Source organism: Lagopus muta, chromosome 1 (assembly GCF_023343835.1).
Source record: "Lagopus muta isolate bLagMut1 chromosome 1, bLagMut1 primary, whole genome shotgun sequence".
Classification (NCBI taxonomy): domain Eukaryota; kingdom Metazoa; phylum Chordata; class Aves; order Galliformes; family Phasianidae; genus Lagopus; species Lagopus muta.
Genome location: NC_064433.1, coordinates 109172899 through 109186961, shown reverse-complemented (window position 1 = coordinate 109186961; position 14063 = coordinate 109172899). Strand labels below are relative to the sequence as shown.

The 14063-nt window shown below is 41.4% G+C and overlaps 1 protein-coding gene across 3 annotated transcripts in view; it reads left to right on the top strand.

The window, feature by feature from the left end:
- Window positions 1-76: 76 nt before the first annotated feature.
- Window positions 77-14063, top strand: part of LOC125698063 (heat shock transcription factor 2 binding protein) — a 36332-nt gene continuing 22345 nt past the window's right edge. Inside the window, exons 1-4 of one of the 3 annotated variants that reach the window (XM_048955957.1) lie at window positions 77-187; window positions 2538-2688; window positions 8992-9095; window positions 12953-13102. In XM_048955957.1, coding sequence (XP_048811914.1) covers window positions 152-187; window positions 2538-2688; window positions 8992-9095; window positions 12953-13102 — 441 coding nt within the window. In that variant the 5' untranslated portion in view covers window positions 77-151. Of the gene's footprint in view, window positions 188-212; window positions 493-2537; window positions 2689-8991; window positions 9096-12952; window positions 13103-14063 lie in introns of those variants that run through there. The other 2 variants (XM_048955949.1, XM_048955940.1) reach the window with 2 other exon arrangements.

The following is a 14063-nucleotide window of genomic DNA, read 5'->3' as shown; positions in this document are numbered from 1 at the left end:
AGGTGTTTTTATTCGCTGTAAATCACAAAACGCCCAGCCCAGCCCCTCCCTCAGGGCAGCGGCGCAGCGTGACGCGCCGGCGCAGCACCTTCTTCCCGCCCTCTGCCTTCCCCTCTCTTTCCCGCCCTGCCGCCGGGCGGTGCTTGGTGCCATGCGGCGCTGCGCGGGGCAGGCGGGCGAAGCGCAGGTAGCGCCCGGTTGGAGGGCGGGCTCTGCCTGAGGGCTGCGGGGAAGGGCCGTGCTTCCCTCTGCGCGGAGCGACTCATTGCAGCTGGACGTTGTAGTGCGGGGAAGTGTTGGGTGAAAAAAATAAATCCTGGTTTTTCTGTGTGAGGGTCTGTGGTTTACAGGGAGGAACACCCCGCGTTTTGAGCCTCGGTAGTGGGTTTTGCCTGGATTTGGTCGCTGAGAGCAGATAATGTGGTTTTTATGCTATGCTTTGTAGTTTTGAACTTACTGAACTCTATTTCTGGCTTTCCTGTTTGTCTGACTGTAAGTGTTCACCTGGTGTCCTCTATGGAGTCCTATTACATATGCATATGTGTTCTTGAGACTAAAATGAGTTGTTTTTCTGTGAGTTGCGTAGCATTGTGTGTCTTGATTGTGCTAACTTTCCTATAAAGGCTCCCTAATTGCAACTGCAAGTTAAAAACCTTCTTCCATGTCTGTATTGATGGTGAGCGGAATTAAATCCAGTCATTGACTGGTTGCTAGCAGAATTCCTCAGAGGTTGGTACTGGGGCCAGCCCTGTTTTATGTCTACATTGATGATTTGGATGAGGGAATTGAGTGCACCCTCTGTAAGTTTGCAGATGACATCAAGCTGGGAGGGAGTGTCAATCTGCCTAGGGGAAGGAAGTCCCTACAGAGGGATGTGGAAAGGTTGGATAGCTGGGCTGAGGCAGTGGGATGACCAGGTGCTGGGCTCTGCACTTCTGTAATAACAACCCTGGGCAATACAGCAGCTTGGCGCAGAACAGCTGGAAGGCTGTTCTCAGGAACAGGATCTGGGGATGTTAGTTGGCAGCCTGCTAAACATGAGCTAGCAATGTGCCCAGGTGGCCAAGAAGGCCAATAGCATCCTAAATTGTATCAGAAATAGTGCAGCCAGCAGGAGCAGGGAGGTCATCAGGACAGTGATAAGATGAGAGGAAATGGCTTCAAGTTGTGCCAAGGTGGGTTCAAGCTCTACATTAGGAAGAATTTCTTCTCAGAAGCAATAGTGATGCAGTGGCACAGGCTGCCCAGGTAGGTGGTGGAGTCGCCATCCCTGGAGGTGTTCAAGGAAAGGGTAATTGTAGCACTGAGGATCATGGTCAGTGGCCATGGTGGTGATGGGTTGATGTTGGACTAGGTGATCTTAAGTAGTTTTTCCTAACCTTAATGAATCTGTGATTCCATAATGACCTGAGTTTGGAAGACTGGACTGGAGATGGCTGTACCTTGAGGCGATGGTTTCTTGTATTCTCTAGCACACTCATCTGTCTGAAAGAAGGTGAAACAGTATGTCAAGAATCTCAGTTTCTGAGACCCACACCATTCCCTAAAATTTAAACTGCTTAGAAATGTCATTTTTGCATTGTGAAAGTTTACTAGGTCACTAATGTTTTAGACAAAGGAAGCTGAACTTTTTTCTATGTCAGTGTGTAGCATCTTTAAGATGCAGCAGTGTGCATACCAAAATACACCAGAAACTGGAGTTGGGTAGTTTATTATACAGAAAAAGTTGGTATCGTTTTAAAAATCAATACACGTTCTCTTGAACTGTGCAATTGAAGTTATTTCATTGCAGTATCTTGGCACAAGAGGAAATAAGTAAATACATTTCATAGAACCATTTTAGTTAGAAGAGACCCTTAAAGGTCATGTAGTAGAACTTCCCTGCAATGAACAGGGACACCTACAGCTACATTGGGTTGCTCAGAGTCTGGTCCAGCCTAACCTTGAGCATCTCTAGGGATGGGGCATCCACCTCCTCTCTTCTTGTTTTGATTTGGGATTGAGTTACTTTTATGTGGGATTGGATTACAAATAGCTTTTGCTTCTCACAAAAGGTCAAGTACTCTGAAAAAAAAAAAATACACGTGTTCTAGATAACTGAGGATCTTGCAATTATTTGAGTTAATTAAAAAATGGAGTTACAGTGTATGTTTTACAACAGTTTCTAAACAATAGCTTTGCATACATATAGCATTTTCAGACATGTGAATGTTAATTCTTACAGCTTTCTGAGGTACATTGCACACATTTTAGGTGAAAAAACAGATGTAAAAAGATAATACAATTTGCTTTAGGCCAGAGTGGCAAAAATCAGATTACACTCAAAGACTTTCTGTCCCAGTGACTCGCTTTAAATTATTGCTCAATAGTTCTCTTAAAATAAGGTTATGAATTTCTAAATTGATGTAGTGCAGAGCAATACTGTTGAGAGAAAGGACGCAAGCAAAAGTGTACTTCAAAGCAGAAACAGTGTCATTTTCTGGGGGAAGGGGGTTTGTTTGTTTTTATGTTGGTGGTTGTTTTGTTTCCCATTTCAGAAGGATGAAAGCAACGAGGACTTCGTTCAAGTCAGAAGGAGGGATTTGGAAAGGCTGACAACTGAGGTCATGCAATTGCGGGATTTCTTACCCAAGATACTCGATGGTGATATTGTGTGGACGTTCCAGAAACTGGATGCTATTGAATCAAGTGAGTTGTGCCATGTTGTAGGCTGAGATAGTTTCTGCCAAGACTATTCAGTGCAAACTGTTTTGCCCAGATGAATGGTTGTAGAGTTTGAGGCGTTCCAAGTTTAACTATGATGTTTAGATTGCTTCAGGAAATTAATGTTTTTGCAATGAAGAAAATTAGAAAGCACATTAGAAATAATTAGGCTTAGGTCAAATTAATTTTTAATATTTTGCTGTGGATAATACAGTTCACATGGTCGAAGAAGGTGCATCAGGAAAAAAGTGACTCTTCTTGGAGGGAATGGGAAAGTATTCTGTTTTTCAAAATGTCTCTTGAAGTGATCAGCAAAAGAACAGGTAAAAAAAACAAACAAACCTGCAGTTAAGAAGCTAAATTTGAAGGAATAAGTAATAGCTTTGTGTTTAATAGGTTGAGCTTTGAAAACAGCTATTCTACCTTGAGTTTGAGTCAGATCTTGACTTCTTCTCTGTGAGACTTTATCTTGATGAATACCCAAGCAGTTGAGTGAAAGATCTATCTAGCAAGTCCCTGCCTCTTGGTGTGAGTGTCTGCATAATCTCTGGCCCACGTAGCCTTCTGGAATGAGACCTTAATGTATAATTTTTTAACCTTCTTTGGGACTTTGGCTCAGATGGTAGAGAGCTAGATTGTGGTCTAGCCTCAAATAAATGTATTGGCCGCAAAGTACTGGAAGAGAAGCAGAGCTCTGGAGTCCTACACCAGAATGCTGGCTATGTTGGTTAAGATAGATATGGAACCACTTTTCATAGGATCCTTTGGTTCAAAGTTGCTTTCCTGCTATTAACTAATTTTTAGTCAAAATCCTGTAGCTAGTAGTACAGTAGAGTACCTAGGAAACATCATGACTCAAACCTTTCTGTAACTTCCAGAAGTTACCGCTTTTCAGAATTACATTCCAGTCTTTAGAGCTTGCTGCAATTGCTGGCAGAACTCTAGGCTAATGCTTCCATTTTTTTTTTCCTCCAACAAAAGTCTAGGACATAAGCACAAGACCTGCCTATGATAGCAAAGATTGTATTGGGGTGGAGTTTCCAGCAGTCTCCATCATCTGCTTTTTGGAAGGCTTCATGCATGCCATCAAGTACCAATAGAGATAAGGAGACTATACCATCTCCTGCTGCCACTTAAAGTGTCATCCACGTCACAAGATGTGTTGTAATATCTTGAAATGGCCTATACCATTGCATGGTATCAAGGACTGTTGCCTGTTGGGTTAAGCTTTCAACATCTTCAACTTGTTACATCTTTCTTTTACATAATTTTATCAGTGCTCTGTATACTCAATGAAGATTAAGATGTTATAATTATGAAATAAACAAGAGAGCTAGGCAAAGCAGATTACGATAACAAAAAGAGAATAGATGGAAAGCTTACCTGTATCCGGGGCTCACTTACAAAACTCCAGCAGAGTGGATCTCAAGATCCTTCCCTACTGGTAGCCAGCTCTTAAATGGGTCTAGGAGCCAGGCTCCACCCCTTCCATCAGCACAGGTAAATTGCCTTCACCTGTGCTCCTCTGGCTGACTCATTGCTTGCCTCAGGTGATCAATCAGAGGTTCAGACCGTGACTCAGCAGTTCCCATACATGCTCAGCCACAAAATTCCTCTTATGCTCCTTGTGTCAGGCACCAAGGTGTCGTTATCAGAGCATTCTAGCTGCAGGTTTGTGTTGTTGACACACTGATCTCAAGACTTTTTTCCAAATGTTTTGCTGGCTTGCCATTACTCTGTAGGTACTTTGGAGCAATTGCTGAAGTCAATCTTTAAATTATCTTGTGTGTATCCCCATAAAGGAGACTTCTTCCAATTAATGTTGTGTCTTGATTACTTATTCAGGCTTTTGCTGCTGTTTTCCTCTACAGCTGGGTGTGTCAAGTGGTGATTTTTGCTATTCCATTCTGCTCCCACTTCTGTAGCAACAACAGCATAGAATAAGATACGCTGTGGAACATGCTGCTCACAAAAAGTGAGATGTCACAGGGGCACCATTGCAGCTGTTGGAAATCCTCTGGCATAAAATAGTGAGTTGTCTGGTTCTGGTCAAGTAGGGTCTGTGGATGTTGGTCCTTAAGTAAGGTCTGTGGATGTTAGTGTATGAAGCTTACAGGACTCTTCTGGCAGCTGCTTGAGATGGTTTTCCATACAGGTCTCATTGAACCCTGTGGCTGATCCAGGCTTTCAGCAACTATCAGTTTTCTAGGTAGTAAACCTAGAACATCCAAACATCAATTGGTTTATAATCTGGATTATAGCCAGAGACTTTAAACACCTCTTGTTTGTTCAATTGTGAGACTGATGACATCTTGAATAGCTTCAGGAAGCTCTGAGATCATTGTATTTTTCACTTGCATAGCTTGATCAGTTAGATACCTGTTTGCTATGGGAGTATCTCGCTGGTGGTATCCAAGATCTGAACTGGCAACAATACAACTGGAACTACATTTGTGCTGCTGTTGAAGTCTTTGCTAAGGCTTTTTCCAGCATGATTCTTTGTCTCAAAAAGAGGGGTCTGTTTTCTTCTTACTGCCCTATTCAGGAAGAGTGGTTGGCTCCAGGAGCCTTAGAAAAATTATTATACACCTATTCAGCAAGACCTAGCCCACTGTATATAGCACTGTTTAGATCAGTAGAATTGGAATCCCATCACTTGTTATTCACTGTATCTGTACTCACTTCTCCACTTCCAAGAGCGTTGAATTTAGATCTCTTTTCCAGAAAATACTCTGGTGTGACCTATAGCATAGAGAAGAACGAGCCCACTAGAATTGTATGCCATTTCTTCTGTCACACCAAGTGTCTCCTTTTTTTTTGCTATGCTGTTGCTTTCAGGGAAAAATGTCACTTCTTCCTGGAGTCAGATTTACCATTGCAGTGGTAATGTTACGTATTTACTGTTTGTATAGAGATATCATTTTGTATTTTTTGCTCATCCTTGTTGACAGTGAACACTGCTTCTTCGCTTGTTTAAGGCAGACAGTCTGAACCTCAGGATTTTAGTCTCAAAAAGGAAGGAGCTTTCTTACCAGGGAGTTGGGACTTACAGACAATGGGAAAATCTGTCGGGCTTCCTCTGTGCTGACAGGACTGCACTTTGCAGGGAGTGAGCAGCACAGCTGTGGTGTTTAACATCAGAAAAATGTCTGGTGCTCGTTCAACTGCCATATGTCAAGGGATTGTCAAGTGTTGGGACTGGTAAATCCAACTTTGAATTCACTTCAGAGCACACCTGGAAGATTTGACTGGATGCAACAAGAGGAGTTCCCAGGATTGAGGCATAACTGACAGTAGGTCTCTTTATCAGCTCTTTTCATCAGTCGTACCATTTTTTCCCTTATAGGATAGACTTAATGTTAGTTTCCTTTGACATAAGCCATCACAATACCTTAGAGGTAAATTCTTCTTTTATTTGCAAGTCTTCAAAAGACAGCACGTAGTGCTTTATATGCAGACCTAAGTTAATACCATTCCTTTTCTCCTGGCTCAGTCTTGGTCTCAGAAATCTAGCAGTGAGATGTCCAGTATCTTCATATGCCTCCCGGCACTGCCAGTACTATATTCAGGATGAATCCATCTCATCAAGGAGTGGAGGTGATTCTTTTCACTCTGGAGAGTTTGTCTCCTTGCAGTGAGACAGGGCTTCACTAGGAGTTGGTTTCACTGGGTGTCCTTACCTGGCAAGGATGAAGGGGTTCTTGGTCTGCCATTGATAAGCAGAGCTTGCCATCCTTGGACTCTATATGTCTTTATGTTATAGAATCATAGAATATCCTAAGTTAGAAGGGACCCATAAGGATCATCAAGTTGAGCTCCTGGCTCCACACAGGAGCACCCAAAAATCAGACCGTATGTCTGAAAGCATTTGCCAGAGTTCAAGAAGAGTCTGGACGATGCTGAAGACCTGCATTCACAAAGTATTAAGATACATGGGACTGGACTTTGTGAAGGAAAGAAAAATTTCCTATAACTTGAACAGTTCCTCAGAAGCTCAATGAATCCATCCTCCTGTTCATTTCTATTAGTTTCCTTTGAGCTGTAGGTTCAAAAGAATTGCATGTTTGGAGAGAGCACCCCGGCCCCTGGGCACATCCCGAGAGTGGGATTTGCATTGGCTGGATGCTGTCTGTTGAAATGTCCCGCTCTTGGTGGTTTAGCATCCCACAGTGGTCAAATGGAAATACATCCCATCTTTTTAGAAGAGCTGCTTCAGGTATCTTATTTTATATCTGCTGTTCAAAGTTGCATGGATGCATTGGACATCATAACGTTTTGTTAATTAGGACAAAGGAAGAAAGGAACTTTGTTTCCAAATAATGTAGAGCTATTAAACTAAATGTATTTTTTTGATGTTACTTTTAAGCTTTATGATATACTCTGCTCTTGTGAGGCCCCACCTGCAGTACTGTGTCCAGGTCTGGAGCCTCCAGTACAAGAAAAACAGAGAGCTGTTGGGGAGGGTACAGAGGAGAGCCATGAAGATGATCAGGGGACTGGGGCACCTCCCCTACAAAGACAGGCTGAGGGAGCTGGGCTTGTTCAGCCTGGAGAAAAGAAGGCTGTGGGGTGACCTCATTGCAGCCTTCAGTACCTAAAGGGAGCCTAAACAGGAGGGGAGTCAATTCTATGAAAGGGTAGATAAGAGCAGGACAAGGCGAAATGGTTTTAAGTTGAAGGAGGGAAGATTTAGGTTGAGTATCAGGGGAAAGTTCGTTACCAAGAGAGTGGTGAGATGCTGGCACAAGAGAGGTTGTGGATGGATCATCCCTAGAGATGTTCAAGGCCAGGTTGGATGGGGCCCTGGGCAGCCTGGTCTAGTATTAAATGGGGAAGTTGGTGACCCTGCATGTGGCAGGGAGGTTGGAGATTCATGATCCTTGAGGTCCCTTCCAACCCTGGCCATTCTGTGATTCTGTGGTATCTTTTTATGGCGTGATCGTGTGTGTTACTCGGTAAGTACATTCAGAAATATTGACTGTGTGTGAGGGGAAGTGTATATAAGGCATGCTAAGCCATAAGCAACAGATATGATCAAGGATGTGATGCTTCGGGTGGTGCATAACTTATTTTTAAGCTTTTAATATTTAGAGTAGATAATGTCTGCCTGTTACTTTATGAAATTATGTAAAGGTATAAACACACATAATAAAACTAAGTAGCTGGAGCCATGTTTTTTTGAAGTAAAAAAGTATATATAAACAGTGAGTGTATATATATATATACACTGTATATATAGTATATATATATATACACACAATACATATATATACACATATATAAATACACAATACATATATATACTTACTAGGTATATAGTAAGTATATATAAACACAATAATTGTTCTCAAAAAATCCTTCCAAGTTTTTTTTCTTAAACAGACATCAGGATCTTGTAATATAATAATGTAATTATTATTGCATTATTACGTAATTATTGATATTTTTTACAATACTGAATTATTTTAAAATACATTATTAAAATAATATAAAAAATAATGTAATATTTGAAACTTGATTTCCAGCCACTATGTAAAGCACCTGAAGTGCAGCATGAGATGTGTGACAAATCAGACTCAGTTTTAAGGGAGTCACTGGTAAATTGGGTTATCACTGGCACTGTTTAAGTGACTTATAATGCTTTATGCACGTTCATGTAAAATATTGGAAGTAGTTGCATAAAATTCCTATTATCCACACAATTTGTGGTTTGTTCATTGAAACATTCAATTTTGAATGATGTTGGTGTTCCTTTTCTTTGATTTTCACTGTATTTCCTGAATTCTGAAGGCAGCAGACAGAAAATAAAATAGAACGCTGGGTACATTTAAAAAAAATCCCTGGGGTGCTCAATTCCAGAATAGTATCTTATCAGCACATGCTATTTCATCATAGAATGGCCTGGGTTGAAAAGGACCACAAAGATCATTTAGCTTCAACCCCCAGCTATGTGCAGGGCTGCCAACCACCAGACCAGGCTGCCCAGAGCCACATCCAGCCTGGCCTTGAATGCCTCCAGGGATGGAGGCAACCTCCTTGGGCAAATAGGTGTATTTCCAGTCCTTTGCTGTTTTGAATCAGAAGCACCATACATTTAGGTTTGTTTTTTTAAGTCCTGTTAAAATGTGACAAATTGCTAAATATCGGTTTGGCCACTAGGAGGTGGTCTAACACAAGCAGATGTTCCATGTGTCTCATAAATACTGTGCTTAGTGGATTCATTTTTCTTTAGTGCAAGCCAGTTGGCTGTAACTTATTATTTCATTTATCTAATTTATTCTGTCACAGGCATGGAGAAAAAGGAGGAGGAAATAGAGCAGCTGAAAATGGATTGTGAGCACTTCAGAGCCCGCCTGGAAGCAGCCCAGACAGATTGCATGAGGGAGAAGAAGGTATATTTGCCACCAGGATAGTGAGATCTGTATGCTTAAGTTCTGAGTAGGAAATTGGGAGCAAGTGATTTTTCTTGTTTGTGTGTCAAAAAAACTTCCTCAGCCTGGAAAACAGGCTCTTTCTGGCCTTTGTAATGTTAAAATCAGCCACTAGTTTTCTATAAATATATAGTAACATGCTGAAGTATGGCATTGGGTGCTCGGGGAGATTGTGGTGTAGATGGCATTGAAAAGGTACGGTACAAAATCCATTCTTTTCAATTCACTGCAACTGTAGCATGTTTTCAGAGAGGGGAGCAGAAAAAAATGTAAGCAACACAAAGTGCAAAATGATGCTGGCTTCTCCTTTGGTTTGCTTTAAGCTGCGTACCTGTGTTTAGTTTGAGGTTCTTTCACAATGCACCTATTGATCCAGTTGCCACGTATGGCTGTGAGCTGAGACAGAGTTACAGAGCTGCTTTTGCTATGTCAGTACAGTGTTTAGTGATTATAAGAGGGAAATGCTTAACAATGCAGGAATAATGAAGACCACGATCTCTCGGATCTTGTTAGAGTCCAGTAGACTTCACAGAAGATTGCATAGACTAGTGGTTAATTTTTGAGAGGCAGTTGTGAAGCAGTGGTGATTATTTGCTGCAAAAACTCCCTTCCAAGGAAGAGTGAACTTAGCAGAAGCTCATTTTGCTGGAGTTCTGCAGTTAGGATCTGCCAGGTGGAATGTTGTACAATGACAGATAAGTCTACAGAAATTATAAATAAGTGAAAACTCGTGACTTGAAGTTTTAGGGCATGTCTGTGTGAACAAGTCATTCTGGTGTGAAGTTTAGTATGAATGTAGCAGCTGTCTGGGTGGCAGTTCATGTGATGGAATAACTGTCTGTTTGGATACTTTTCTGTCTGCTGGGATAAAGATTGCAGTTTTGATGTGCTTGTTGTTTAGGCATCCAGATTGAAATCTCAGTAGGATTTAATAGTGTTGCTGCTTTGGATATTGATTAAGTGAGGCCCACGTTTTGTACACGTGAATATTCAAAAAAATGAATGGAAGGCGACTTAGGTTAGTGATTTCTTTAGGATGAAACTTTTAGTTAAAGCATGGGTAGTTAAGTAAGAATTATTGGTATTTGGTGATCTTGATCAAAGCTCTTCATATCTTTGCTGTTGTGCACACCAGTTGCCTAAATGGCTCCTGTTGCTTGTCAAAAAGGTATATGCCCCATCCCTGGAGGCAGGCTAGATGATTCAAGACCAGGCTAGATGTGGCTCTGGACAGCCTGGTCTGGTGGTTGGTGACCCTGCGCGTAGCAGGGGGGTTGAAACTAGATGATCTTTGTGGTCCTTTTCAACCCAGGCCATTCTATGATTCTCTGATTCTGCATTTGAGTGGACAGTGTTTATGTACATTGTGAAGTCCTGTAGCTCTTTGGGATGAAAGAAGGTGGTGTATGCACAAGTGATTTTTTTTTTTCCTTTATGATTTTGCATGGTGTTTTTCATTTGCTTGCTGTTCTATGTATCCTTGTGTATAGTTCCAGAATTATTTTTTACATATTTATTTTCTGAAGGAAAAGGAAATGATTCACTGAAACGAATGATAAAAATGCCTTTTCTGGCTGAGCAGTGCCTTTTTCTTAGGGGACCACAAATCAACATTCTGTTTTCCAGAACTGCTTTGCAATGCTGCATCACTGGTGAGTGAATTGCATTGCTTCCTGAACCTGAACAAAACCTGGAGTGTGCGTGTTATTCTTGGCTAATGCCTCCTTTGTCTGCCTTTTTGTAGTTAGGTGCTTAAGCATCGCTGTATTCCTGTGCCTTGACCATTTCCTGAGGGGGGTGGTGTTGCATAACGCAGCGATTGCTTCACGATTTGAACTCTCAGGAGTGTCTCACTTCCAGGTTGTTTGCTTTCAAGCTCCATTTATCTTCCTGGCTCCTGAATGTTCTATTTTGTTTTCTTTGCTTCGTACCTTTGTTCTCATATTGTTTTTATCTGTGCACCACTGTGCTGTTTCTCGCGGCTTTGCACCATTGTTGGGGGATGTAGCTATGTGGTCTGGCAGAGCTTTGTTTATTTAGCATTAGCATCCCCATGCAAAATGCCAATGAAACACATTAAACTGTACATTTATCTATGGACAGTACAGGAAAAAAAAAAGACAGGGACAGTATAGGAGATAGACAGAAAGATGCTTGTGGACATTTTGTCGATGCACATGGTAGCAGAATAGTTGATAATTCCAGCAGTGAGTTATGTAAAAAATAAAATTTGGCTAACTCACCTGAAAATGATCAGAGAATTAAGAAACGAGACAATTTTTGTGACAATTTATGCCTAGGGAATTGGCAGCAAGGTTCAGTCTTTCGCATATATTAAGCCATAAGGTGAGAGAAACTATGGAAAGAAAATATCCGTGTCAGTCTGCTTGATAGATTTCATTTGAACATTCCAAATCCTTCCCTGTGTGTTCCATTAGCAGCATGATAAAGCAGCTCAGTTCTGGCTGTCAGATGTGATATAGGGGGCTAGGCAGGTGATTGACGACAAGCAGACAAACAACCTTGTACTGGTTGATTCTATGTTACATAAATTTTTAGGTGACTACCTTTCTATTCTCTCCAAACTGAAAGCAAAATATTGAGGCAAATCTCTAAAATGCCAAGATAGGAACTTTAAAGTCTCGATGGGAATATGTGCTTGAAGGTTGTGTTGCATTTGCTTACTTTGCAAATTGACATCGAAAAGATGCCTTCTCATTCCCCAGGCTTCATCCTGATAAGTGGATAAACAGGGAAGAGTGGGCTGAGGAGAATGTTTTCTGTGCTGAATCTGAAAATCACATTTCGCCCCCCCCACAGAATGAGCAGATCAAGATCCTTCTGTGATCTGTGGTTCTCTCACTTAATCCCTGAGTTAATGTCAGTTTTCTTGACAGGCCCTTATCTTTCCCTGCAGCACTAATACCACCCCTCAGCACTACCTGGGAGTTCCCACCCATCTGGCAGACTGTGGTATCCCGGTCTCCATCTCACTGTCAGCATTAGCTTGAAGCTGAGAAATGCAGCAGTTTTGCTGTACCTGTAGCAGTCTGTGGGAAGCCAATGAGACATAGAATCATACGTAATCTTGTTACATCTTTTGGCCACCTTCCTAAGTCTTACTGAAAAGTACTGACAGATTGAGACTGAGTCCTGGTTGTGTTGAATTGCTCTGTTCTTTCTTCAGCTCCATAGCAAGAACTACCAAGCACCTCACTCAGCTGCAGGATACACAATGGAGTGTGGGCTTTTCTGGTCTTAAGTGTGAAAGGCACTTCAAACTTCAGGCTTGTTTTTCTAGGGACTCTTACTTTGCCACTACTTTTCAGGAATATGCCAGTTGAAAGAAGTTAGAAGAACCAACAGGGATAGCCAACGTTTCTCCCACATTAATGAAGGCAGCCCATTTTGAAAACCAGAAGAACCCTCCCTTCCTGTGAGATGTTCCCGGTATCTTTTGTAAAGTGGCTGGAAAGGCTGACTTCTGATGCTGAAATCTCTTCCCTCTCTGAGATACAGAGCTATTTGCTTAGGATGAGTAGACTTTCTTATCAGACTTCTCTAGGTGCCCCTCAGTCTCAGTGGGTCACTTGGCCTGCCCTTGTGGACAGGCTTCTGGTTACTGTCAGCCTAAGTGATATGTTTACTACTTGGCTGTAGCTCAGGAGAGAAGATTCACATTCAATGCAGTGAATTTGCCCCCCATCCCACGCACACCCTTCCATATATATGACTGTGGCGTTTCTTATTCTGTCCTGTAGCCTAGAAACATCTGGGCTGACATGAAGTGCAACCCTAATTTCTTTGTGTCATTTCAGGAGAAACTAGACCTCCGGCAGCACCTGCGTGAGGCCAAGCAGCAGCTCCTGCAGCAAGCAGAGTATTGCACAGAAATGGGTGCAGCTGTCTGCACCTTGCTGTGGGGTGTATCTAACAATGAGGAGGCTGTTAAAACCATTCTAGGAGGAGTAAGTATGGCAGGTGAATACTTACTGGTGGTAATGCTGGTAGGTATTTAAAATAAGTACCTTGTTTTGTTACACTTTTTAACACAGGAATATATTTCAGAAATAAATTGGACAACAAAGATGTTTCCTGATTTGAATATTCTCTAGGAAACATCCATGTTCTTTTAAGAAGAGCAGGAGATATTAAATGCTATGCAGTAATTAAATTTTGTTTTAGCAAGTAAGGGTTACCTGTTGTCTGCCACACACAGTTAATTTGGAAGCAAGGGTACAGCTAGCATAACATTATCAAGCAGCAATTCCATGCTGGCAGAAAGTTTGGAGGAGCTGTTTCTGTGAAAGGAGGACACATTCATCAGTTCTACTTCCTTGAATCCTTACCCCAGTACAGTCTTTGTGCTGCCTTAATATTTGTGTGAATCCTGAAAGTTTAGAAAGTGTAGCTGTTTCAAATTTAGTGGATCTTAATAAATCTTCAGTGTTAAACATGAGCAGGTAGTTTACTGAAAACAAAGCAACAGAAAAAAACAACCAACAAACAACAAAACACCATCAATTATAGACAGCGTTAATGTTATAACTAATATAATTTCACTGCAGCTGGTGGAATTAGGAGGAATCAGAAGAATAAGCCTGACAAAAATATAATTTTGGTCTTCTCAAAGCTGACATGAGAGGGAGTTGTATTGAAGCTGAGTAAACTGATGTCACACTTTCTTTTGGTTTTTCAGCAACATGATAGCTTTCAGTGACACCTTTTGATCATTCAAGATATAAAATACAAAAAAACTGATAGGTGGACAGATTCTACAAAGCCCACCCATAGCTGTAAAACCAGAATAAAATCACATTCTGTATTTTCAGGACAGTTTATAACTGTAAGAGCGGATAATCATTTAGTGACCAGGCATTGTTTGACTTGTGAAATGGTATTGAAAGGGCACGCTTCCCACAAACAAAA